General features: G+C 41.5%; 2 protein-coding genes across 2 annotated transcripts; both read right to left on the bottom strand.

Annotated features, from left to right (window-relative positions):
* Window positions 1-54: 54 nt before the first annotated feature.
* espl1 (extra spindle pole bodies like 1, separase) lies at window positions 55-16,070 on the bottom strand. The gene is made up of 32 exons (XM_028575926.1): window positions 15,882-16,070; window positions 15,622-15,710; window positions 15,057-15,359; window positions 14,180-14,929; window positions 13,907-14,008; window positions 13,649-13,760; window positions 10,977-11,104; window positions 10,581-10,774; window positions 10,233-10,475; window positions 9,881-10,025; window positions 9,252-9,411; window positions 8,929-9,068; window positions 8,542-8,676; window positions 8,335-8,451; window positions 8,039-8,210; window positions 7,784-7,912; window positions 7,521-7,677; window positions 6,724-6,833; window positions 5,308-6,431; window positions 4,820-5,222; window positions 4,308-4,439; window positions 3,695-3,908; window positions 3,298-3,503; window positions 2,751-2,878; window positions 2,244-2,366; window positions 1,939-2,088; window positions 1,623-1,790; window positions 1,382-1,486; window positions 1,153-1,268; window positions 970-1,053; window positions 474-638; window positions 55-389 (listed from the first exon to the last, which is right to left on the bottom strand). Exons 2-32 carry the CDS (start codon window positions 15,700-15,702, stop codon window positions 188-190), a joined length of 6,498 nt encoding a protein of 2,165 aa, XP_028431727.1. The 5' UTR covers window positions 15,703-15,710; window positions 15,882-16,070; the 3' UTR covers window positions 55-187.
* Window positions 16,071-17,830: 1,760 nt separating this feature from the next.
* Window positions 17,831-26,455, bottom strand: pfkmb (phosphofructokinase, muscle b). The gene is made up of 22 exons (XM_028575323.1): window positions 26,216-26,455; window positions 24,831-24,904; window positions 24,254-24,331; window positions 23,781-23,970; window positions 23,382-23,547; window positions 23,256-23,300; window positions 22,929-23,037; window positions 22,741-22,836; window positions 22,557-22,649; window positions 22,303-22,428; window positions 22,078-22,142; window positions 20,823-20,886; window positions 20,568-20,714; window positions 20,420-20,490; window positions 20,212-20,299; window positions 19,963-20,115; window positions 19,705-19,869; window positions 19,564-19,625; window positions 19,349-19,460; window positions 19,146-19,245; window positions 18,953-19,058; window positions 17,831-18,550 (listed from the first exon to the last, which is right to left on the bottom strand). The coding sequence occupies exons 1-22, from the start codon at window positions 26,298-26,300 to the stop codon at window positions 18,409-18,411; spliced, it is 2,337 nt and encodes a 778-aa protein (XP_028431124.1). The 5' UTR covers window positions 26,301-26,455; the 3' UTR covers window positions 17,831-18,408.
* Between the last annotated feature and the right edge of the window lie 617 nt (window positions 26,456-27,072).

The raw sequence follows: 27,072 nt of genomic DNA, 5'->3' as shown, positions 1-27,072 counted from the left end.
TTAAAAGCATTCACACTGTAGTAGCATTGATTTAAATAAAGAAAATGCAGTCCGTTAATCTTTCCAACAAACTTCATTACATTTCAAGTTAAAAATCATATATTCCAGCTTGTGTGCTGAAAACATTTAGATACTGTATAAATTGTTTACATCCTGGTTTTAGAAGAGTTTGAGTTTACCAGCCCATCTACTGCAGGTGAATTGGTAAGCCATAGACTACAGGTGCAGCTCCTATGAGGTGTTTCAGGTGTGTGGCCTGACGGGAAGGGCCCATGTAATGCAGGAGGGGCGCTCCAGACCCAGCGGATAACCAGGACTCCAACAAAGCTTTAGTGAAGCGATCGATATCCCGATCTGTAACATCCCACAGATTTCCCAAAACAAATGGGCTGAGGAAAAAGTAAAGAAATAGAAACATTAATAGGACAGTATTTACTTGCAGTTGAAAAAGGATAAGTAAAGACATATCTCACCAGCCTGCTATGAGGTAGTTGAGGATGATGCCTTGTCCTTCCTGATCCCCGCGCACTGCCAGAGCAGCACTACTGCAACCAAAAAGCAGAGAAGCTGCTCTCATCTGCTGTTTTAGGACTACCTGGCTGTCGAGGAATCGTGCGCCTGCACCGTGACCCACGTAACTAAAGCATCCCGGTAAGAGGGACATGGACAGAGAGGACACAAAGTAAAACAGGTTATCAAATCCAAGAGCTTAATATAGGACACACAATGTGTAAATAAAATTATACACACAAAACTAGTGTTTGTTAAATGGTATCCTCTTTAACATCCTTTACCAAATGGAACCAGTGAATTCTTAGCCACTTTCAAAATGACTACCAATCATTAAATTGTTGCCTGTTGATCGACTAGTTGAATAACCGACTACTTGTTTCAGCTCTAATCTGCTATAAACCCATTTATTTTCATTATTTTCTCTCCCTATCAGGATACTTAAGATCATAAACTCACATGTATAGATCCTTGGTAGCAACAGCTTCTTCCAGCTGACCTGAGTCAGGAGCAACTCCACACACACCGTCCCAATCTGACTGACTATAATGAGAACGTTAATGTAGTAAATAGAACGAAAAGAGACCGGTGACAGAAAGACCTACAGACAAATGAAATGCATTCAATGAGTAGCGGTATCACCTGCTAAACCAGTCCTTGAATCGGTCTTGAGAGTTTCCTAAATTGGCATCAGCGTCCAGCACATAAAACACCTGCCTTGTATTCACACCTTGCTTCAGGATGGACTGAGAGTCTGTCTAAAAGGGAAGATTTAAATAATATTCATAACCACCACTGACCTTAACTATCAGGAAGTAAATAACATCTGCACCACAAGCCATATTGGCACAGTAATATACATTAATCTTACCTCTTTCTGAATGCATAGTCCAATTAGTGAGTGCAGAGAAGGCATCCGGCTGACAGAATGAGACCTTAAGATGGAGATGCTCTCCCACGGCAGCTTCTGAAGGTACTGCAAAGAAACCGGACAGAAGGCAATACCTCTACATTTTAGCATTATCCCACCACAAAAGGTCATTTTGGACCAAAGCCCCTCTATGTACAAATCAGACTATAGGAAAATTCTGTATTTAATAGATGAAACTAACCTTGTCCAGGATGAGAACCACATGACCACAGGGCTCTTCTCTGTGAGCGAGCCGGGACACCGCTGTATGGAGAAGCTTGTCACACTTTTTGTCCCACTGTGGAGAAACTCCCATTGCAAATCTCTTAAGGGCTTCTTGTGAGAGCACAGGAGAGGCAGACAGCACAGCCTGAAACACAACAAGTCAGAAGTGATATTGGTTGTTGCATTGCTGGTCCTTTGTCAGCTACTTTTGAGACCAAGACAGAATAAAAAGGTCAGATGCTGCTGCTAAAGGTCTATGGGGCTAAACAAAACAAAAAAACACCACCACTCACCTTCAACATTTCCTCACTGACTGTCACTCCCTTTGCAGACAAGGACTTACAAAGGTGCTGGGCCTGTTTGGAGAGCTCAGGATCCAATGAAAGCGGTAGAAGAAAGCTGCTCCAGCATCCCAGCAATCCCTCCATCTCCTTCAACAGCCGCTGAAAGAAAGGGTTATTTAGACAAATTGTTTCTGTGTCCTTTTTTCTTGGTCTACACGTCTGAGTGGAAGGGCATGACTTTAAGTGAAAGTAAGTGAATAAAGCAGGGATTTTGAATGAAGCCTTCTGAGACTCCCTCACTCTTCACCACTTACCTCAACTCGAGAGTCAAGCGCCCTGCGACCCTCCCACCACTTGGCCTTCTCAGACACACAGCTCACAACCTTCTGCTCCACCTGAATACTATCCATCTCCTGCACCAGCCAACTGATGGGGTGCTGCATAACACAAAGACAGAGGCAAAGTTAAAATCTGGGATGTAAGTAATGAACCACAGGGAAATTAGAAAAGTCAAACTATATTAAAAAAAAAAAAAAAATATATATATATATATATATATATATATATATAATATATAATAATATATACATCTTCCACCTGAGTATTTGGCAGCAAGTACTTCATTGTAACATATAGTAATTACTCATTGACCCAAAGAAAGCAGTCACTGTGCTCACCATTTTGGATGGATGTGGGGTATGGCTATCCTATATGACAAGACTCTAAAGTCACTTGTGTCACCAAATTGCTAAAGCCACAAGCATTGTCTGGTTTCAGATTGTGGCTATCAGTCTGCTCATACCATAATTTACCGTCCTCACCGGTTGTTTAGAGGTGGCGATGTGAACTGTGACAGGGGCAGATCCCTTCTCAAGACGTGACAGTATGATGCTGTCACCCATCTCCCAAGGTTTTACTCCAAGCATAGACATCACACACACAGTCACCCCTGTGCAGGAGACAGAGGGATGCAAAGAGAGAAAGGATATTACATAAGCATAATGCAGTTCTCATTCTGCCTTTGCTTATCAAAAATGAAAGCATCCAGAAATCTCTATTAAAATCAGGTTATGGACAATACATAAAAGTGCTTACTCACTGAATCAAGCCCCACTAAGTATAGTTAAAGTAGCAAAAAGGAATGACATAAGATACACCTTTATTGAACCCCAGCGGGGAAATTATACTAGAAGTATGACAAACGATCAAAACTTGCTTGAGATCAAAATCCAATGAATTATCAGTTTCCAAAACTTTGCTATAACCTCTCATAATGCATTACTGACGTGCAAACCACATTTTGATGGAATCAAACATGAAAATGTACCCACTTTGCTACCGAGAGCAAGAGAGTATTTCATATTTTACCTGAGGGAAGGTGTTGAATTTGTTGGATAAACTCCTGACAGTGGCTCTGGGGGAAAGTAGAGGAGTCAGCAGTTGGAAAGGAGAAGATGTTCCCCAACTGCGACAGCCTCTGTTCAGTACAGTTCTTGGACTCGTTTGGACTGAGCTTATCTAGAGTCAGAGCATCCATCTTGTCGGCTAGCTCATTGGATGCCTTATTCAGCTTTCTGTTCGCATGACACATCAAAGAAACATTAATTAAACTATTTGTAATACCGTCAATGTAAAAGAACGTTGAGCATGTCAGACATCAAAAGATGCCAAAAAATGTATTGTATTTGAGATCTCTTGATAAAAAGACCAGTGTTGTAAGAGTGAAATCATGACTTGACCCTATACATACAAGACATAGGCTTACTTGAGACAGCTGGCTAAATGTCTGATTGTCCGATGACGATTTGTGATGCCCAAGGACTGGGCATGCAACATTGCTGTAGTTATGGGGTCCTGCTGTCCCGTGGTCAAGGCCAGAAGAGAACAGAGGGTCGTGTAGATGGAGGGTGAGGGGAAGTGCTGAAGGGCCAACCAGGCTGAGCGGAGCAATGACTCAACATCCTCCAGAGAAAGATTGTCTGAGAAAAAGAAAAGAAATTACAGATGCAACTGGACAGAGAGCTAATAAGGTGAAAGAACTGCCATTAAGACTTTAAGAGTGTTTACATATGCATTTGTTAGTTTAGGTACCGTAGCCCTTATTATACATTATAGGGTGCATTCCTACAGTACCACTCAAGTTTTTTTTTCAAATGAATGAGAAAGTGTGTCCAAACTTTTGACTGGTACTGCACGTTACAATGCTGTAAATAAAGGTTTTCCCTCTTCCCCTACATATACTGTATATTGTAAAGTATGATTATTTCCTGGCTTATTATTTTAAGAAAGTTTTTTGTAATACCATTGCAGACAAATTTATCATATCTTAATCATCATCGGACAGAACTGAGGAAAGAAAACAACTGCAGCAGCCTCACCTGGCCTGATGTCTGAATGAGAGAGGTGAGTTTGTGGACCTTCACTCAGATGACCTCTGCTCCTCAGTTCAGACAAGTCATCTCGCTCCAGATCACAACACATATCCCTCCGCAACACTTCGAAATCTATGTCTAGAGAGAGTCAAAGGAGATTAGAGCTCTGGCCTTTAATCAAATCTCAGATACTGTGATGACTATTATTGCTATGATTTGTCTTGCCATTTCCTGGCATTCTGCACATCTTCCATACTGTCTGGTTTTGTTATTGTGAACGGCCAAATCCTGAATTGTATTGTTGATATTCTACATTGTAACCATGATTTGTGTAGAGTCTAAAAACTAATGCCGAGCTGGGAAGAATTTGGGGGTTTCACGGGGGGGGATCATCACTAAATTCAATTTTTCAATATGTAACATGGTGTGCATGTTAATTTGTACAAATGTCAGATAGGTATAAGACAGTTATATTTCCTAATTAATGGGAAGTTTTACCATGTGCACAAAATACACACCATCTTTATTTGCGTGAGTGTCTTCAGCCTCAGTGTCTGATGTCCTCAGCTGCTCAATGCTCATGTCCAGAACTTCAGTAAATTCCTCCTCAATGGTCCTCATCTTGTCTGGCTCCTCCACTGAATCTGCCTCTGCACTGGACAGCTCCCTTCTGGTTCTTCCTCTTCTTGTTGAAGCAGACTGACAGACGTCATCCTCAGAAGAAGTTGACTGAGGCAATGCAGAGGTCTTCTTACCCCTGGCCTGCCTCTTTGGTGGGGCCTTCCCTGCAGGTGGATCTGGGGCTGATTTATTGTTCTGGGCCGCTCTTCTTGTGGTGGTTCGCTTTTTAGGGACATCCGTTTTTTCTTTGGACTCTGCCTGGGTGTTGGCTTCCGTGTCACTCTCATCGCTAAACTCCATCTGTATTGAAATATTAGAAAGATAATTTAATAAAATCTGAATATTTTTTGTAACAATAAAACATCCGATTACAGTAGATTCCTACCTTGAAAAATGCTTTTTTTGTGCGTCTGGGGGCAGCAGGCACAGGTTGAACTGGCGACAACTCTTCATACACCTGAAACTGGAGCTTAGAGGCAGTTTTTGGTGCTTTCTGCACTGAGGCACAGGCTTTCACTTTTTGGATAGGAGTACAGGCCAAAGTAGGTATCACTGTGTTAAAGTCAAAATAGCCAAGCTGCCCAACAGATGGCTTGGACTTTACCATTACTGGTGTCATGGGAACTATTCCCTTTTCTTTGGTTGAGGAGCTTGTCACCTCAATCCTGGGCTTAACAACCTTGACCTTCTTTGCCTCCTTGGTTTTGTCAGGAACATCTGGGTTTTTAATGGACTCTTTAGGCTTCCTAAGCGAGGATGACTGAGGCCCCGCTTTATGTTCAGATTTTTGCTCTTTTGGTGCATTCCAAGTCCAAGCATTTGAGAAGAGCTCCTCCGGGGTGCAGCCCGTTTTCTCAGCCAAGGTAACCAATGACACAATGGCTTTAGTTGCCATTAGGCCTGCCTTCACAGGTCTTAGCACAGGAGATGGTGTGGCATTAACAAATGCCAAGCCAGCTTCCAGTACTCTCCATGTACCACAGACCTTGTAAAGCCTTGGTTCCAGCCCAGACCGGGCCATGCGAAGGTACACACGGCCCACCACGTCCTGCATCAGGGAGGGTTTAAAGGAACTTTTGGCGAGGCCACAGGGAGAGAAGAGTTTCGCCAATTTTATACCAAGTTTGGCAGAGACACTCTTACAGCGAGCTAATGATGCTGATTGAAGTTTCAAACTGATTTTGGCGTCATTGGGATCCAGCTGGAGAACCAGTTCAGCCTGTGTAGCTGCCCAGCGAGCAGTGGAACGGCCCAGACAGGGTTCAGAGCAGCAGGAGCAGTGGCAGTCAGATTCATGGGCCAGGGACGAGAGCCAGCGGCGAGGCTCGGCTTTGAGAGGTGGGGAGCTGGCCAGATCCCTCACTGCACGCTCTTTGCCAATCCACCTAGTTTTCAGGAAGCCATTAAGATCATCCTCCAAGACAGGAAGGGGCGACTGAGATTTCTGCACTGGGCGACCTTTCCTAGGTTTGATTTTCACTTCAGTCTTCTGCACTTGATTAGAAAACTCTGAGGAAGAGAAATAAAATACTACATTTTGTAGTTCAAGGAAACCGACATGCTACTGTACATAAGACAATAGTCCCAACACACACATAAAACAGAAACTGCAATAACTGTTTTGTGTGTATTTTAGGTATTTGAGTACAATTTTCTTGGAATTAACCTTGACAATTTTCTTGGAATTAACACTGACAACACATACACACTTCTATACAATAACCATCTGATCAAATCACAATTTGACAAAAAGTCAAACAATGATAATATTTGAACTGGTTTAGCTTTGCATTTAACAGACCTATACAGAGATCCAGAAGGTTTCTGACTTTGTCTAAATCAAGTCCACTTTCGTCTCTCTCCCCCTGCATCAGCTCCAACTCAGCTTTAATCACCAGCAGTTCAGCACATCTAAAACAATGACAAGAAATGAGTAAGTTTGTAATGTGACCACATTAGCCGTTATGTATTGTGCGGCATATCTATATTGTGCTGTGTTCTAGGCCTATTCTAGGTAAAGTATTAGTCAGCATGTACTAGAACAATTAATATTGTTATACTGGTTTTAATTAGGTACACATGTACAATCTAACACTAAGATTCTACACCATGAAATAAAGCAGCCCAGCAACACCACCACTAAGTACACCCTAATAAGAGTTGAATCAGCACCTCCATGACAGTCTTCTATAAAATCCATAAGAAGCTTTTAATAATTAGGATTTATTATATGGCTGCTGACTGTATTGGATTGCAGTGGACTGTACAGGGTTATAGGATGAACTATAACTCAGCATATAACATTTAGTATTTTTTAGTCAACTCAAGAGAAAGATACTGTATAGATTGTATTTTACTGGTTCTAAGTGGCCCTAGTAAAATATTCAGGTCCAATAATTAGATACGTAAACACTATATCAAGGTTAACAGCACACATACAAAATAAAAAGAGGAACGAGGTGTAACCTGCTGGTAAGTTTTGCATAGTTCACTGCAGAAAACAATATTTAAGAATGGCCAGTACAAGCTGATAAGCTATTTATTGGACCATGCTTCACTCTTTTACATTTTAACCCATTACCATGAACATGTACATACTGGCTGAGTGCTTGCAGCTTGGTGGCCAGTTTGAGAGCTTCTAGACATTGGAGCCTGGCATCATTGATGGCCCCACAGCTGCTCCTCACAGCCACCACCTTCATAGAGCAGTTTAACAGCTCTGAGAGCAGCTGCCACTTCAGCACCAAGTTATCTCCTGCTCACAGACCAAAAGGAGAGAATCAACATGGTAGACAACACTAAAATAGACAAATGTATTAGCTTTTACATGCATCGTCAATCCATGTGCGACACAAATGTACCTTGGTCGACAAAGCGCATGTCTGAGTTGCTGCCGTTCGTCCCATATAGGCCCTTCCCCACTAAAGTGACCAGCAGGCTGCAGAGAAGCTTCAGACTTTCATACAGGGCAGTGTCCGGGCTATTTATACCTGAGACACAATCATAGGTCCTTAGTTAAAGCTGCTGCTGCAAACCTCTCCTCTGCATTCTCACAACGCAAAATGAAGAGAGAAAAACATCTGGTTAGATTAAGTGTAGCAAATGCTTTAGCTAACCATTCTGCGTTATATGGCTTCGCTGGGCTTGTGGCAGTGCAGCAGTGTCCAAACTCAGATAGGAACTGTAGGTCTGGAGCATCTGAGCACGCAGCAGGTACCAGCGCTTTGACTGCCTCTGCTCGTTCACTTCTTTCAGCACCTCACACAGATAAGGTACTCCACGATCCACCTGACATATGGTCAAACAGGAGGGGCGATATGATAAAATCACTGCCTCCAGCCAAAAAACAAGACAAAAACCAACAACAATGCAATAATATGAGAAATACTGCTAGCATAGACATGTTACCTACCTGCCCTGTGCTGTAGCAGTACTGAGCTTTCAACAGAATGGCCAGCATGGAGAGAGAAGAAGGTCCATCAGCAGTGGTAAGAGAGGTAAGGAACTTTTCTGCTTGCTCTAGCTGGGCCTAACAAAATAGCACGATAAACAAAGTGAGATATTGTACATAACGAAAGATATAGTAAGTTTGCTAAAGATATTTACAAAACTGTATTACCAAAGCCAGTTCAGGGGTGCCCATATCCAGAAGGATACTGGCTGTTTGACAGAGAGAGCTGGCACATCCGTGGGCATCGGCAAGTTGACGTGAAAGTCCAATCGCAAGTTGGTAAGCTTCCAAAGCCTTTAGAGGCTACATAAGAGAATGAGGGGGATTTGATAAATACACAGATAATGTAATTACCAATTATGTGAACACTAGTTTTAACAATCTGACCCCAGGATACACCATGAAATACCCCTTAAAAACCCAAGTCTTTCTTAGAGCACAACTTCATATTAACGCATTTGCTTACTAAAAGTAAAAGAAATTGGTGTTGGAGAGAAACTAAATACGACCAAAGGAGACCCTGAAGATTGATTTTGACCATTTTAGTGTCGTTACCTTCCCCATAAGTTTGAAGAGAGCCGCAGTCACAGCGATGGAGCTACAGGTCTGTTTTGGCTTTCTGACAGAAGGCAGGGCTTGACTCTGCAGAAGAGAGGACCACTCATCCAGTGCTCTTTCCAAAGGCTTACACAACTCTTAAAAAAGGAAATACAATGTATATTAATCTCTCACAGAGACAGCAAGTAATGAACAATTATGCATTTTTGATTAGACCCACCAATAGTACTTAGCAGAGATGCAGATTATGGTAGAATATTGAATCATGTCATACTGGGGTCTACAGTAGGATGATTGAGGATATGAAAAAGTATTCTTACTGTTCTCTGCTGCCAGGTTGAATTGCAGGCCTTCAGAGACCAGGGTGCTGTCTTGTGTCTTTTGCTCGTCTTCATAATCAAAATCATTGGTTCCTATGGGACTGGCCGCACACCGTGTCTGCTCACGCAACTCTCGCAGTTTTTTGTCCCTTTCAATGGCCTGGACACAACCACACAAGCATCATTAATTAATCACAAGACAGTTCATTTGGATCAACGACAGTACATTTCCAGGATAATAAATGCAAATAACCCAATGTTTTTTTTCTTTAACTCTGGAATGTATGTGTGGAGGAGCCAGACCTTACTGTGCAGAGCTTTGGAGATAGGTCTGGCAATGTGAGACTACAAGACACTTGGTCAGTGTATTAAATAAACTAAGATTTAAATCCAATTGTTGATTAGCAGTTATACAGTACATTACAATGTCAATTCTTACAGAATAACAATATCTTAAAGAAAAACAATGGCCATGAATACTACCATGTTGTTACTAATTTCAGTTACACTCCCTTATTTTTTTGACAGAAAATGAATCTAAATACTGACACTTTAAAAACAGTTTAAAAAAATTAAAAATTAAATTAAAAAAATGCACATTACAACCGGACAGATCCAACATAACTCACCTCCTGAAGATTCTTCTCAAGAGTGCAGATATAGAGCCAAAGTAAAGCATGGGCCTTGTCATCCTTCAGTCTGTCAGCATTCTCTTGAGTCTCTGGTTCGTTTTCAAGTAACCGTAAAGCTTCATGGGTAAAATCAACTGCAGTGCTGTGTAGTTACAAATGAACACAATGAATATTGAGACAATAGGCTGCTGCCCATGTTGGCCCAGTGGGGCTTCAGACTAACAATTTCAATTGTTGGCCACGGTGAAAACTACTTTTTCATGCACACAATTTGGTCACACACAAAATAGTGCATTTGTATGTCAAGGAGCCCAACTCATTAGAAATTATGTAAATAAAAAGCTCCTACCAGTCTGTCTGTTCACTGAAATCCTGGTAACACACAACTTGGGCCATTTCACAGAGGTAGACGGCACGTAGGTGGGTGTGGGAGCTCTCCTCATGGCAGATGTCCAACAGATCACAGAGTGTGTTGTAACGCTCCTGGGCCGTATCTCCTGCCACCTCCTTATAGGCACGCAGCTCTTCCTCCAAAAGGCAAAGCATTACTCGCTCCTCTGGGACGTCCGGACCAAAACCGTCACATAATGTCCTGTTGCAGGATGGGACAGTTAAGTTTCCTTTCCAATAATATTCCATGAATTACATTCTGAGAACTACAATGCTGTCACAAACAAAAATTAGAATGCGTTTGTACCTGAGACGGATGTCCTCCTCAGAGTTACGGGCGGCATCAGTCTTCGTTTTAACCCACAGAGAGACTGGTTCAGCCATATGAGTAGTGATTTTGTCCCCTAGAGCCTTCAGCCACAGGATCACCCAGTCCAGCGCTCGCTCCAGTTGTCCAGCACGCCGAGACGTCTGCACAGCCAGCATGAAGGGTCGGCTCAACTAAGGAGTCAAAAGCCATGTTAAAAATAATGATGATAGATAACATATATACACTTTAAGACAAATTTCCAACAGGATCATTTAGGTTTGCTCCTATCTATCACAACCTATTTAAATTCAGGAGACAAGACAGGATTTAGTGCTTTTATTAAGACAGAGACAACGTGATGCACAATCAAAATCAAACTTTTAAAGAGCTTACCCTATCAACGGAGAGCGAGACGAGACCATTCTTGCATAAATCCCTGCAGAGGATCTCAACTAGTGTGAAGGCCTGGTCATAGAGACGCCGGTTGTAAAATCCACAAGCCAAGTTGCTCACAGCAACCACTGCAAGACGCATGGTAATCATAAAGTGAACAAAATGTCATAGAAATATATTTCTAACATTGCAATTTAGCATTTCAGAAACACTCAAGGGATCTAACCTCGGATGTGGGGGATTGGATCACAAGTGGACAGCTCTAGATACGCGTGTTCCCACCTGGCAGTAGAATGGGTCTCTAAATGCGCCCCGAGTGAAACCGGATCTCACTTCCCCGCTAAATATGCAAATAAACACGTACATAATTTCCATTTCACATGGTTGTGTGCGAGTGTATTTTTAAATGTCAGTTGTTACTCTCACATAAATCCTACACTGGAAACACGCGATGACTTGAAAAAGCGCAGGTCTGTCTGTGTGCCGACATAAGGATGACAACAGCAGGAATGGTGCAGGAGAAAGACGTTTTAAGTCTCTTCATCTCTCAGTAAGTTTGAAGCTTCTAACTGAATCTGTGGTTTGAAGTTTAGTTTCTATATTATATCTGCTTTATCAGACAGAGACAGACAGACACTAATGAATAACAAAAGGAGATGGTGTAAGAGCAGCAATAGCCTACATATTTGAGAACTCTGGGATGTTTTATGAAACTAAATCCATCGTTGTTGTATACCGGAGGCTGCCTTTTCCAATCAACAGCGCTGCAGAGAATTCCAGACATCCAGGAATATAAGTAGGAACAAAAACACTGCCACATCACCGACAGTATGAGAACATCAAAAACACACGATTCAGTGATTTCTGTGACATGAGAAATACTTTGAAAGAGTAGTAGTTCTGCTCAAAGTTGAGTAGGCGGTTCTTAAATGTGGCACAGAACACATTCCCATTCTCACTGCTATTAGAATGTGGACATATGTCGCCTAGACCCCCTCCGAATGAGTTTATAGATATTGGATCTCAATGCGTCCTTAAGTGTTTTCACCTGTACTTAGAGCTGTCCACTTGTGATCCAATCACTCAGATCGGATTTTACCACCAGGTCAAAACGGGGTAAAAGTTACGGTAAATTACTGGATTACCTTTCAGGCACCACTAGCGATTTTCACTATTCACACATGCAGCAACATTTAGGAAAACTTGCACTGGCAATATAGATGAGGAAAGAGGCAGCCCAACAGTGCTTATCCCCGCTTGTATTCACACCAAAGTAGGGCTGCAACAACGAATCGATAAAATCGATAAAATTCGATTACTAAAAAAGTTGGCAACGAATTTAATTATCGATTCGTTGTGTCGCGCAACTATTAGGCAACCTAGTCGCGGAGATAAAAAAAAAGAAGAAATTGAGTTGAGCGCAGAGCGGAGCGAAAGAAAAGAAAAAAGAGCAGAGCGGGGGTAGAGGAAATACGGAGAGAGACCGGAGAGACCCGTAACGTTGTTCTGAAACACTCGGCGGAGGCAGAGAAATCAGTACGACCCAAGTCATCCAAGGTGTGGGAGCATTTCACACTAAATAAAATCAAAAACGTGTTAATTGCAAGATAAGCAAAAGCAACACGGCATGGCACGGGCGGACCACGGTGATGAGTCAGCACCTAAAACGTAAACATGTTGGAGTCGTTGATGAGGAGGAAGGGAGTTCAACAGCAGGGTAAAGTCACTACACTATCCTACTTCTGTTCCGTTCTGAAGGGAGGAACGTACCGTCCCTCCAGTAGCTCTTCTGGTGCTGCCGTTTACTCGTTATCCAGCTGACTAGCATGACAAGCTAGCGTTAGCTCGGTAATAACAGTAATAAAGCAGGGGTGGTATACTTTGCAAGAAATAAACTGTTTTATTCTCTCGCCTTTTTTGGCCCATTCATTTTTCAATCTGTTGTCATGTATATATTATGTGCTTTGTCCCATATCAGTTATTGTTGACAAATATAATAGTGTGTGGTGTATAAACGAACTTAACTTGCACTTACTACAATGATGGTAATAATTTAATGAATAAGTGTGTCCGTTTGTCGGTCTGTATCTGCTATTTGGGTTACTTACCTTTACACAACTATTAACTAAAACAAGTATGTATTGAGTTGATGTAAATGAATGCTTTTTTTATCCAATTCATCGAAAAAAATAAATCGCTTATTAAAATAATCGTTAGTTGCAGCCCTACACCAAAGCCATAACAGCATTTTCCATGGAATTCTACTAGTTCCTGGGGGGGAAATTGGTGGGACAGATATCCCTGCCCATTTTATTTATTTATTTATTTATTGTGTTCATCACTTGAATGTTGAAGCTGGTAAAGATGGAGCTCTATTTTGTTTTTTAAATGTGAGACAATACAAGAAACCACAAGTGATACAAGACAGTCACATAAAGAAGGAAAAAATAATATAAGAGTAAAGTAAAACAAAACTAGCAGTTGCAGTGCAAAATTAAGTATTTCATGTGCTTATTCAGTCACTTTTCAAATTCCAACTCTATACATATTACTCTAGACCATTCTTCTTTTAGGAATAATTCTAATACGGACCATTCCCTTATAAATACCTGCCCATTTCAAGGAAAGACTGCATGTGTGAAAGGGGCTTTAGGAATCTAGAATGTAATCACCTGCTTTGACGAGAAAGTTTTCACTTGACAGTTTACGCAGTTCAGTCATCATCGGTCCAGCTGTGGCTTGGCAGTACAGCAGCACTCTGTCCAGTGTGTCACTGTTCTCCAGCTGAGAACAAATAATCAGTGGCAGTGCTAAAACTTAAATCAGAGGACATTTGGAACTGCAGCAACATGTAACTGTGTGACTTTCATCACTTCCATCACTTGTCATTGCTATCATCATAAAAATTGATATTACAGAAGTAGTCATACCTGTGATGCGAGCATGCTCTCATAAGCAAATACAAAGCCTTGGTAAATACTGAAGCAAAGGGCCTGTTGCAGTCTGCTGCCTTCAGCCAGGTATTTTGAATTCTGTAAATAAAGCAGATTAGTAATCTGTATAAATTCTCCACAGGTAAAATGTATTTACCTCTAAATGCCTTTTTCATGGCAGAGATTGAGAGAAACCCAACAGTACTATAGTTTTATAGAATGATTTCCCTCTAGCACACACACACACAAATGGAAAATAACTACACTCACCTTCTTCACCATCTTTAATATCTGTTCTTGATGCTCCTCAAGAAAAGAAAACCAAGCCAGGAGCACAGGTCCACTTAATCCCTTGCTGTGGCCACTTTCGACAGCCCACACCACTAGTTCACAACCTTCCAGGAGTGCATGAGCTTCTCTGTCTCCCAGGTCAGCTGAAAGAGACCTCAAGGCCCTGGCACATTGTGTCAAAGCCTGGCCACTCTCCCCTCCAGCCTTCATTGTAGAATGAATCTTTATTGCCCATTTGCCGAGCACCACAGCTGTACACTGTGCAGCACGGTCAACGACCTTGCTCTCAATATCATTTAAGAAGGTGGAGGCAAGATCATAGTGACCAGCTTTACAAAGTACCTTCACCATCACCAGCACTATTTCAGAAAGCGTATATAAACTTGAGGTCTCAGTAGATAGCTTAGAACCGTCCCCCTTATAGCCTTGACCGCCAGTCCAGCATCTGCTGAAAAGTGTGTTCATTTCCTGGACAAGAAAAGAAGCATCATCCTTGGTTAACGCTTCACAGCTACTCTCAAATTCAGCGATTGCATCCTCTGTGTATATATGGGCTTTGGAGAAAGAGGGTGTTGCATTTTCTGTGTCCAACAACAGGAGGAAGCTCAGAGCTTGCATTTGACAGTGAAGTTTGTCACGGGGATTAAGGATGTTCCTGTCTTTGGTAGCAGATAGTCCGTTCCAGAGCACTGAGAAACAGCTCCGCACAAGAACACAGTAGTCCTCAGCCTATGGACCATACAATAGTGGTAACGTTGTTAATGCTGTCTCTGAAATAGATGATGCAGTGCATATGTGGAATATACAACACGTAAAGAATACAAATAAATGAACTCTGTAAAAATAGAATACATACCTGTTGGGCTGGGGTAAGCCTGCTGTAAAGCAACCCAGCTATATGCCTACATGGACTGTGAGCTTCTAGGGAGCTTAGCTTCTTGACAATATGGAAAATGATCTTTTCCATGTACAGTGGACTGCTCTGAGCAACAAGTGCTGCAGAAATATCATAGCCCTGAAGGGAAAGCTCCACCAGCTGGACCAACTGACTGACATGGTCAAAATTAGTGAATCCAACTCCAAGTTGATGGTTACAGGCTCGGATGACCCGGTCACACAGTGTGCGACCCTGAAGGCCTGGTCGACTCTTCAAATAATTCTGCAAAATAAAATGCCAGGTTCAGATTCAAAGTGCCATTTCTAGTTTACTGTAATGTGTTTTGTATTTTAACGTATAACGTTACACAAAAGCATGCCTAACACAACAACAACAACACAACTGGGGCTCATTTGGAGGCATTTGATCCTGTGCTTGTGGTTTAAAAGCCAGTGCTTTAAACAGATCCTCTTAAGACTAGTAAAATAATAACTTTACTATGAATACGAGTGGTTCATCTTATGAAAATTATGATTATGCTAACCTCAAGTTCTTGAAGTAAAAGCTCCGTCTCTTTCACAGAAGCAGTCCGCTTGATGTATTCGTCCACTTTCAAACACTTCATGTCGGCAGCTGTAGAAAGGACGTTATTTAAAGAGTAACATTGAGTCATGTTAAAACTTTGATAAAGCGAGAAGTTTAGCTTAACGTTAGCTAACGTTAGCGTTAGCGTCAACGTTAAAATGACGCTGTTCAACTAACGTTAACGTCTGCTAGCTTAACCAAGAGTAAACTATGACTTACTTCAAGCAGGAACCTTTGTAGCAACACTTTTAGTCAAAGCAGATAAAAAGCAGACTTGTTGTCCAGTAGCGCTACGGCTACTGCTTAACTTTCGTACCCTTGAAGATTAAAATCATTAAAATCCTCAAAAATCATGGAAACTGCGCCACCCGCGCACTATTTTTGAAAGGTTTTAGTTAACCAATCCGATAGCCCATCCGCTTTTATCCGGAAATACAATGACTTGTGGGTATCGTAGTTTTGTTATCATGCTCAACCGTGCTCAACTGTCTACTATGTGCTCAACCCGCTGACAGAGTGTATAAAAGAAACATAAAGTAAACAAATTTACATCAAATAATTCCCCTGTCCATCCAGCTGAGGTAGACATTAAATGTTTTTTTTCTAGGGTTTATGAGATAGAATAAAATGGATTTGAACAATAATATACAGTCTATGATTTAAACCAGCGAAAAGGCAACATTCAACGTTTTGAAGGCAAAGGATCCCTTAGCTGAAAGAGGACCACCTACTACTATGGTATAATATTGAGTTGCATATGAAACTGGGTCTACAATAACGTGTAGGGTGGCTAAAGCCTTTACACATAAATTAATAAGATAATAATTGTTGACATATTCATATATTTAAACATCCTGTTTTATTGTTAAGCTTATTGAATCCTTAAGCTTAACTGTATGTGGATGGCTACCTTATTGGCTACCTTACCTATAGGCCAATAAGCCTATTCACAAATAGGCTAATTTATCTTTGCTAATAAAATGTTGGATTCATGTTAACGTATATTTTCAGATGTGATTTATTAGATAGGACAGCTTGGGGAGAGCATGCAGCAGAGGGCCGTCTCTGTATATGGGTGTTTGCTCTACCAGGTGAGTTACCCAGGCGCCCACGCGATTCTATTTTTGAAAAAATCAAACAATAATTTGTTGGCCCCCCTGCTGTAATTCTGAGGACCCTATAGGGGCCCTGGAACCCCTGTTGAAGATCTCTGGTCTAAAGTACAGTTAATGATTAGAACAGTATAATATTTGAGTGGTATATAGTAGGCCTAATTGTAGTAGTAAGGGTTTGGATTTATAACAAAGGGATTTATAACGAAGTGCTTGTTCATAGAGGTTTTGGAGTTATCTTATTTCCACTATCTCTGCCATTCTATTTATCATAATTATCAGTCATAATCACACCAAAATTCACCTACTGTTTTCAATTACCTCACACTGGCACAAACCACGTGTTGATTCTGAAATCAACTTGATTCCCTGATTGCATAATAAATCAGCAGGCACTATAGTTCTACCAGACATTTCACAAATATAAATAAATAACAATTAAGGTGTAGGTCAAGAGTCAGAATAGGTTGGGAGAAGATTATTTCCCAGTCAGTCTTAAAGGTGAAGCCAAACTCATCATTGTGTGGAGTCTTTTGATTGTATATAGAGTCTTTGTGTTGATTAGTAAAAAACAATTACATCCACTGTGATTCACTATTGCAAAACAACAAAACATGAAAAGGTCCATGGTGGAGTGCTTTCTGTGGTCACTGTGCGCCAAATAGCCTGTGGTTCTATTGCTGGCATGTTTTTTTGTTTTTTTTTTAAAGGTGAGTGGAGTGATAAATACAGATTTTACAGACATAAAGACACATCCACAAGAGGCCACACTTCTGTGGACCTGTGGGCCTGTGACATTTGTGTTTAAATAGTTACAACTTCCCATCCTCAAATAGAAGGAGCTAAACGTTCAAGGAATATTATCATTAAGAGTGTGTTTCCAATAGCCACACAACAAGTTTTTGCATATTTCCATTTGGTGGAATTCCCACTATTGTCTCAAAGACTGATCCATTACTCTAGTAACTTCTGTCAGATCGATTCTTGAACGGCTAAGGGCCAAGTGAACAAAGCTGTACAAATCAATAAAACAGATTTAATATATAACATATTTAATGTAATCTATCTGTAATATTTTATTTGTCACTTTTTAGTAGTTTTAATCAACAGTATTTAGGCCTGTGGATGATGAAGGTACAGGGAGCAGTTATAGGATGAAAAGCATCAGAAAGAAAAACACCAATCAAATCATTTAAATTAACTTATTCACATGTAAAGAATAGGGTCCAGGATTATACTGTATTTGTTTGCAATAATTTTCTAATTTCAGTGCCTAAGAGGATATACATTTGGATCCAAGCCTTTAGCAATGCAATTCAGATAAAATGATCTAAAATCCTACATAAAGGCACAGTGAGACACACTATATGATGAGAACCTGGATTTGACAAGAAATGACTAAATAAGATCCCAAGATCACAAGACAGACCAAAAGAGCTTTTGTGAATGTCAACTACACCATACAAATACAGTACTATCAGTTTTTAGCGTAAATCAGTATTCATGTTTTCTGTAAAAACTAATCACCTGTGAGACTTGCTGTGTGTTTTGGTGATATAATTACAATCTTTATTTATATTGTACTCATCAAAGACAGAGTTTACAAAGTGCTTTTAAAATAAGCCACAGAAAGGCTACTTAGGAACTATGCCTGTCTTCTTGATGACGTGTTCCAATGCAGCCTTTTCAGTGGTGTCCAGGTTGATCTTGTATTTGGCCAGGATTTTCAGGATGGGCCTCAGTTTTAGCCACCACTGTATCTTTGGAATACGGTGTCTGTGGAGGACAACATGTCATTGCAAAGAGGAAAGTGAAGACAACAAGAACAACAATCTCAAAGCCTACGGTCAAACCATTTATGTAAAATATTTAAATTAAAGCTGGAGCTGAAGTGATTTTTGACCACTAGGGTGCAGAATGACTCCAAAGTAAACTCACAACAAGGGGGCTTAAGCTTTATGTTAGCAATCATCTGCTTTAATACACATGTAGCACAACCACAGTGACATTGTCGACAGTCCTTTTTCTTACTGGCGGTCAACTCAAGTACAATATTTAATGATGTTTAAACCAGGGATTGGCCCACTCACTTTTACTGTGCTGTGCAGTGTGAGTAAATACAAAACAATGCAAAAAACAACAAGTACATAAATTGACAGGATAGAGATGAAGTCTTACTCAAAGTCAGTTTGATCTTTAAGTTCTTCCAGAGGCTGAAAGACCAAAGATCTCTTCTTCATGCCCAGCACACAGGCTGATTCTGGAGAGTTGGCAAAGATACGACCTAAAGGTTTGGGATAAAAAATATAGTATACATTAGCACAGGGAGCACAGGGTTCATTACACCACATTGTATACAACATGTCCTCACCATGTCTGTAGCATTCCTTTAGCTTGTCAGTCAACCATAACACAGACTTGATCCCCATCTTGGTGGCAAAATTTCTGTCGAAAGGACTTGGTGTTCCACCCTAATAACAGAGGATAGGTTTCCTCATGTTTGTGAAATTGAATCTGGTGGCAAATATATTGAGTGGTGAACAACAAACAGAAAATCTGCATCTATTGGCCTACCTGCTGCATGTGTCCAAGTACATTCTTCCTGCAGTCAAACACACCCTTGCCCTCCTCTGTGTACAGGCTGAAGATAAAGTCTGTGGTGTAGTTCGCATTGCATTTCTCATTTCTGAAACAAAAGTAGAATATTGGGTGAAATATAATGCCACAATGAGCTGCAGAGTGTAAAGTTGAGTCAACTCAGATCAGAGATGACGCTAATTCCTGCAAACCTCAGAATCAGTCCTCTCTTCACTGTGGTTTTCATCTTCTCCACCAGATGTTCCACATTCATCTACAAACAAATCAACTATCAGCCCACTGATGTATTTCTTCACTTCGCTTCCTCCTTTTCTACATTCGTAAGGACAAACCTCGAGGTCGTGAATGTTGAAATGCTCCTCGTAGATGTAAGCAGCATCAGCTCCAGATGCCAAGCCAGCCATAGTTGCCAGGTAGCCGCAGTATCCTCCCATAGTCTCAACAATGAACACCCTTCTCTTGGTGCCGGCAGCAGACTGTTTGATCCTGTCGCATGTCTGAAAAAGAGAGAGAGAAAAAGAAAAAAAGAATATAGTGAGTACGTTTTCGGCTATTAATTTCTGGTGTTGTGTGTTCTATAGGCGTTTTACCATGGTTATAGTGTTGAGTGCGGTGTCAGTGCCAATACTGAAGTCAGATCCGGGAACATTGTTGGAGACAGTAGCGGGAACAACGACAAGGGGAATACAAAGTTCCTCATACTTCTCTCTAGCCTGCACCATCTCCAGACCCCCAACAAATGCCTGGTGAAGACAGGAAGGAAGGAAGAAATCAATAAAATGTGATTTGAATGCCGGGTTTCAGTGTTAAGGCTGTGCCTCTATATTTCCGCAGTTCACCTCAAAGCCTCCAATAATGACTAAAGCATGAATGTTGAACTTAGTGATGCTCAGACTGATCTCCTCCATGAATTCATTTGGCAAGGATCTTTACAAAAGAGAAAAACACAGAATTACACCTGTTCAATGTTAACTTACACTTACTGTGGTAACACTGAAACATGCACTGTTATTACAATCAACAGAGTGTTTTGTTTAAATATCTCACCTCTTTGTTCCGAGGTTGGAGCCCCCCTTTCCAGTCCATCCTCCCACTGCAGACCAACCAATAGGCTCAATCTGTGCAGGGACAGAGGGCATTCTCTATCACGCTCTGAAAGTAAAAGCCTTCTTGTGTTTATGTGCATAGAATTTACCATTCCATGAGCCAAGCCATCGAAGCCGTCGTGCACTGCCAGCATCTGGTGGCCCTGGAGGAGCCCGACCCTGACAGTTGAACGAACTGCCGCATTCATTCCAGCACACGGAGCTCCCACGTTCACTATGGCAATGTTGATATTACTCTGGCACGTGCATGGAGACATTTGTCAGGTTACATGGATTTTTCTACTGGGACTTACTGACTTTTTACAGTTAATGTAAAATACGTTGGTACAACTGTAGTTGCTGACCTTTGTGTCTGGGGGGTGCACATGAGCCAGCATTTTGTAAGTGTTCCAGTTGTTCTCAAAGCTCCTATTGTATAGAAATGTACAGGCATTTAAAACGGAGTGTCTATTTGCACCCCCGGTACGAATAGCCTCGGCCACACAGCTGAGCTATTCACACCCTGTGACGTAACAACAAAAACACGTTGCTCGGGTGCACCGAAATCATGGCGGACGTTCATCTTCCATGACCGCAGAAACTGGCATATTAGGAAAGTTTAGACTCTAAAGTTTATAACAATTTAATTTCTAGCGGAAAATGGATACTATAGTTGCGCCTTCTGTCTTCAGTGAAAGCATACAACTGTTAGTCTGTTAGTTAGTATCTATTTTTTTGTATACAGTACGGATACCTAGCAACCGAGGCTTGAAGAAACCAATCAAGTGGTAAAGAGTTGTCCAACAATCTGTAAGATTTGCTAGGTGAGTGGTTAGAGCGCTTACAGGGGTGAGCGCGTGGGGGTGAGTGGTTAGTACGCCTACCTTTGGTATGGGAGTTTGGAGTTTGATTTCCCTGTGTGGTGATCATATTTTTTTAAATTTGGATTGGATAACTTGCATGCAATTGCGCAAGTCAGGACCCGCGAACGCGAATGTTTATTCTTTTTTTGCAGGGTGGTAGGGGAAGACTCATGAATATGCCTGCTCTGGTTGGGTTGGTTAGGTTTAGGCAAGAGGAGTGGGATTGGTTATGGTTAGGGTAAAAATGTGAGAGTGATAATATTCCAAAAAGGTGTAATACATGAGTAGTATGGATAACTGTGTGTAAATATATGCCAATTTACTGTAAATGCACAGGGGTGCAAATAGCATACATTGATATTTGTACCAGACGGGGTATTAATAGAACACATTGCTCTGTGCACCGGCGGGGTACTAATAGCATTCATTTCTAATTGCACCAGGGTACGAATAGCACTTCTAATTGCACCAGGGTACAAATAGCCTACACTGCTAATTGTACCAGGGGTAAAAATAGCATACACTGCTAATTGTACCAGGGATACAAATAGCATACACTTCTAATTGTACCAGGGGTGCAAATAGCATACACTTCTAATTGCACCAGGGTACAAATAGCATACACTTCTAATTGTACCAGGGGTGCAAATAGCATACACTGCTAATTGTACCAGGGGTGCAAATAGCCTCACCCCATTTAAAACTCAACACAACACTTGAGAATATGAAATAGATAATGCACAGGTGCAAGCCTCACTTTCCCCTGAGCTTCACCGCATCGTCAAACCTCCCTTCAGCCATGGCTGTGGTGACATCTTTAGTCTGATGTAACAGAAGATCAAAAGACAAAAAGGGAAACTGAGAGCTGAATCCAACAAAAATAATCAAAAACTTCTTGCTCCTTGAAGCCATGTTCATTTGTTCATTATGTACAAACTGAATGGGAATGATTTGTTTTGCATATGGAGCAGATTTGACTCACCACTTGCACACACTCCATGAGAGGCAGCCTGACAGCCATGTTTCCTGATAAGCTGACCACACATGCGGGAGTGTCTGGTTTGGCCTCCAGCAGAGCCATCACAGCCTCCACACCCATCCTGCTGCCCTGAATCATGACAATCAAAATGCAGACAATTTTAGAGAAGCAGGTATGTGTGTATTCACATCGTTAACAAGTAATACGATTAATTGGAGAATATATAAAAGGTTTATGTGAGACAGTGGTCATATTACCAGGATTCTGTCAAAGGCGGAAGGGGTTCCTCCTCTCTGCACATGGCCCAAGATGGTGGTGCGGGTGTCAATGCCAAGCTTCTTTGATACAAGCTGGACAGAGAGATTAGGTTTTAATTTCTCATATGAAGAGCCTCTATACTGTATGTGTGCTGGTTTATACTGGAGTTCTGCCATTACTGACCTCTTTGATGTTTTCACATGTGATAGCTTTACCTTGGCGGTCTATCGCTCCCTCTGCAACAATGATAATATTCAAACGGGAGCCGCGGCCTCTTTGCTAAGAGGGACAGAGAAAACCTTTATGAACAAGCAGACTTTTGTAACAAGTTTGGATTTAGTATTGAAGACGATGCAGGACAAGACATTTACATCTGTCAGTCTTCTGCACAGATGCTGCTCCCATCCTTCATCTGGGGGCATCTCCGGGATGAACACCCAGTCAGCGCCACAGGCCAGAGCTGTCACCAAGGCCAGGTAACTGTAGGTAAAGAGTCATACACTAGGGTTCAAGTGTCTTGTGCAAAACTGAAAAGTATGTCCCTGAAGCTGATGTTTCATATCATAAATTGGACTTTTGTCAAAAAATGAGTGCATAACAAGCAGTTTAGCGACTGTATCAATTATTTTACTACCAAATAAGATAAGATAAATGAACAACCATGCCACTTTTGCATAAAGCACACACAGGCTACTCACCCACAGTGCCTGCCCATTACCTCCAGGATGAAGGCCCTCTGGTGACTACAGAACAACACATATCATGTCGAGACTAACAAAATGACTTGGTAAGTCTGTGAAATGCCCGAAGGGTTCCATGCGTACCTCTGGGCTGTGGTGGTGATGGCATCCACTATCTCTATTATGCGATGCAGGGCAGAGTCCGTGCCAATGGTCATGTCGGTGCCACAGAAGTCGTTGTCAATGGAGCCCACCATGCCAACGATATTGAGATGGGAGGAACTCTTGGCCTCAGCTGCTGTGATCTTACCTGGGACCACCGATTAAAATGACAACACTCTCAGATACATTTATGGTAAATCTGTCTGTGGGCCCAGTTACCCCAAACTATTATGATGATAATGCAAATGATTTGAATACCGGCTTTTATATTCCAATTTGCCAGCATGTAGCATTACACCAGTATAGGGCAAATGTGTGAAGGAGAAATTTCATATGAGGGATGTTGCTTAGAACAGTGAATTTTGGAGTAATGCCACTCACCGGCTTTGACCAGGTCTGCCAGCAGCCCACTCCACTCGGTTCTGAACGCGTTGGCACCCGTCAGACTGCCATCACCTCCAATCACACACAGGTTGGTGATACCCAACTTGACCAAGTTACAGGCAGCCTTGGTGCGTCCCTCCCTGGTGCGGAAATCCTGACAGCGAGCACTTCCAATCACAGTACCCCCCTGACGTCAGGCAAGAAGGAAGTGTTTCAAACAAGAATCACAAGGAGGCAAATAAGGAGAAGGGGTAAGGGTTATCTGTAACCTAAGCATTCATGCCTTATATCTTAAGCTATTTAATGAACATTGGCATTTAAATGACCATTTGACCTACAGTACAGAACTGCACTGGCCAAAGATTGCTTGTTGCTAGAGTTACACAGATCATTATCATCAAGTTAAAAAAAGAGTGGAGATGAGGAGCGTGCAGATAAATTTGCTTTTGCATCCACATGCTTGTTCTCACCAGCTGTAGCATCATTGACACACTCTCCCAAGTAGCAAGGCGGATATAGTCTCCTCCATCCACCAGACCCTGGTAACCCTGTCAACAAAAACAAAATATCAACTCCATGAACAGGGGTCATTGCTGGGAAGAAGCTTCAGACATATTTTTACTCTGTCATGTGCTGCTAATTCAGGCCAACAAATGTTGTGTTAATTATGTTGGGATTTGCTGATTATCTATGATTTAGTCTTGCATTGCCAGACCTTCTTACACAGCGCTGCGGAGGAGGGTCTGGCTAGTCTAGCTAGCTGTCTGGATTTACCCTGCAGAGATCTGAGGAGCAGTTAAACATAGTCCTCATAAATCCACCGGAGTTTAAAATTACAACACAAAGAAAGTGGAAGGTAACGGACATCAGGCCGAAAAGAGTGTCATCCGGCAGAATTTCGGGCGGCACCGAAACAATCCCGGAAGTGGAATGTCATGGATATAGACTATCTATGATTAGTCTTGTGTGTTAGGCCATGATATAGTGCTAAAAACAATTAGTCGATCAAAAGCAAAGCTTGTAATCTATTAATTAATCGGCATTTACCTCATGGACAAAATACACCTTGGCTCCAGTGTAAATTCCCACTCGAACCGTGGCCCTCACAGCTGCGTTCATACCTGTAGGCATAGTGTGTTTGTGTGTGTGTGTGTGTGTGTGTGTGTGTGTATGTGTACATTAGTCCTTATAATTGTTTGATATCACTCACACACAGTTGAAAAGAATGATTGAATGAAATAATGGGGAAATGGTGGGGGGAAAAGTTATAAAACAATACTATAATAGCATTTTATTTTACTTTACTTTATTGTTGGCAACAGTTTAATGATCAGTGATAGTGGAAAGCTTGTATTGCAGGAAAGACAACTGGGCCTCTGCCTGCACTTTCAAAACTCAGGAGGTCGCTTAAAGGACAAGATGTGGATAGATTAGCTTTAAGGGTGCCAAGAGCATCTCCACTTACAGTGTAAAGGAGCAAAGGAGAGAAAGGAAGCAAAGGACGGCCCTCTCACTTCAACCCACCACTTTACATGAACATGACAGAAAGGTCATGCCTCTAAAATTAGCCTTCATAACATATACAGCGTGAGAGAGAGAGGAAAGAGGAACGGAGAAAGAAACTTGGACTTGAGGATACCAAGATGACTAAAAATGTAAAGTTGAAATGAGGATCATGTATTTTGGAAAGTGAAAAAGAAGAAGGGTGAGGGGTTAGCAAGCTGTGCAGTTAATCATTAACACACTTGCCCCAAAGTCTTATGAAGTTCAGTTAAGTAGGAAAATAGACTCACTGTCTCACACACTCAAACCCCAGTGCTGTGTGGGGTCACTGACACACTTCGCAAAGGTCACAGTGGAGATATTCTTCATCAAGTTAAAGGTCAGGGGAGAGGCTGTCTCACGCTGTGGTTCTAGCAGCTTTAGGTGTAGGAGTTCATGCTGCCCTTTTCCATAAGTTAGCTGTATGAGATAGATAGCTGAGATATGTAGCTCTGCTGCCATCGGAGTATTTTTATCACTAATAAAAAAAAAATTAGGAGTTGTCAAAATTTGATATAAAAGGGGGTTGCAATCATGATTGGATATGACAGTAAAAATTGCCTTGACTTTAGGCAAAAAGCTGTGTTATTTCTAGTGCTAAAGGAACTTGAGTACAGATCGTATAAAAAATAAACCTACACTATGGAGATGTATAGTCTACAGTATTTGTTTAAGATAACAAATGACTATTCAATGGGCATATTTATTTCTAGGTTTCAGACTCACTTTACATCTCAATTACGTCTTTGTCATTAAACCCTGCTGTTGAGTTACTAAGTATTGACTTCAAACACACCAGATCCTCTCAACCACCTGCCTAGGCAAAACAGCAGACATGCTCTGCCTTTGCACTCAACACTAACATACCACCCTGGAAACTCTCCACTTACCCTGGGCATCGCCTCCTGAGGTCAGCACGGCGATCGCCCGACCCTGTCCCATCTTGGTGGGGTCGATGGAAGCCGGTTGTGCCATGGTCCTGGAGCTGAAGCTGTCTGAGGGAAAAAGGCCTTGAGTGTAAAAGTACCTGCCACCCTGCTGTACTGTGTGTGGAGCCTCTCAGCTCTAAGTCAGCCTGCCTGGAAAGTAATACCAGTTGCAAAAGTGCACAGCTTAACTATCCTCCTGGCAAACATCGAGACACACATCACACATAGTTGCGCAAGAGGCATTTGAATACACACACGCAGACACGCACGCACGCACCCGTTACGATATTGAATCACAGTAAATGTCATTAGGCTATTTTCCTCCCACACGTATCTTCTACAAAATCAATGTGAAACCTCACAAAAAAAAAATGTCTGGAAACGTAAGTTAAAATATAATACACTAAATATAGATTGTATCGGCTTTGCACATCTGGAAAATTGTTCCTATTTCAACAGTATTTTTTAACAACAAATTCTGGACACTGACCACTACAGGGCATTAATATTGCTGTTTTTAATCCCTGTTTAATTTAAAAGCTTTACAATGAGGGACTTTGTCTTGCTTGAAAATTAATCTTCTTGGTTAAACTTTTTTAGCAGACTGCAGCAGGTTTTATTCCTGGATATCTATATGCAACATTTGTTGTTGTGAAAATGGCCTGCTCTTTGTGGTAGAATTTCCAGTTTACGAACTCATGCTGTGTAAGTTGAGTAGATTCATACACTCAGAAACTAGTAGTAATGCATACATAGAAATACTGGACAAGATGCCCTTTGACCCAGACGGTCACAGATGAATGTCATGCATGTGGGGT

The sequence above is a fragment of the Perca flavescens genome, chromosome 4 (assembly GCF_004354835.1).
Source record: "Perca flavescens isolate YP-PL-M2 chromosome 4, PFLA_1.0, whole genome shotgun sequence".
NCBI lineage: Eukaryota > Metazoa > Chordata > Actinopteri > Perciformes > Percidae > Perca > Perca flavescens.
This window is presented reverse-complemented; position numbering and strand designations above follow the sequence as displayed.

Coding starts and splice junctions, on each gene's coding strand:
- espl1 (XM_028575926.1), bottom strand. CDS start 15,702: ATGAAGTGTTTGAAAGTGGACGAATACATCAAGCGGACTGCTTCTGTG. Junction 13,761..13,906: donor AGAGCATGCTCGCATCACAG/GTATGACTACTT, acceptor ATTTGTTCTCAG/CTGGAGAACAGTGACACACT. Junction 7,913..8,038: donor AAGCCATATAACGCAGAATG/GTTAGCTAAAGC, acceptor ATTGTGTCTCAG/GTATAAATAGCCCGGACACT.
- pfkmb (XM_028575323.1), bottom strand. CDS start 26,300: ATGGCACAACCGGCTTCCATCGACCCCACCAAGATGGGACAGGGTCGG. Junction 20,300..20,419: donor TCCAACCTCGGAACAAAGAG/GTGAGATATTTA, acceptor TCTTTTGTAAAG/ATCCTTGCCAAATGAATTCA. Junction 19,870..19,962: donor CACTCAACACTATAACCATG/GTAAAACGCCTA, acceptor TCTCTTTTTCAG/ACATGCGACAGGATCAAACA.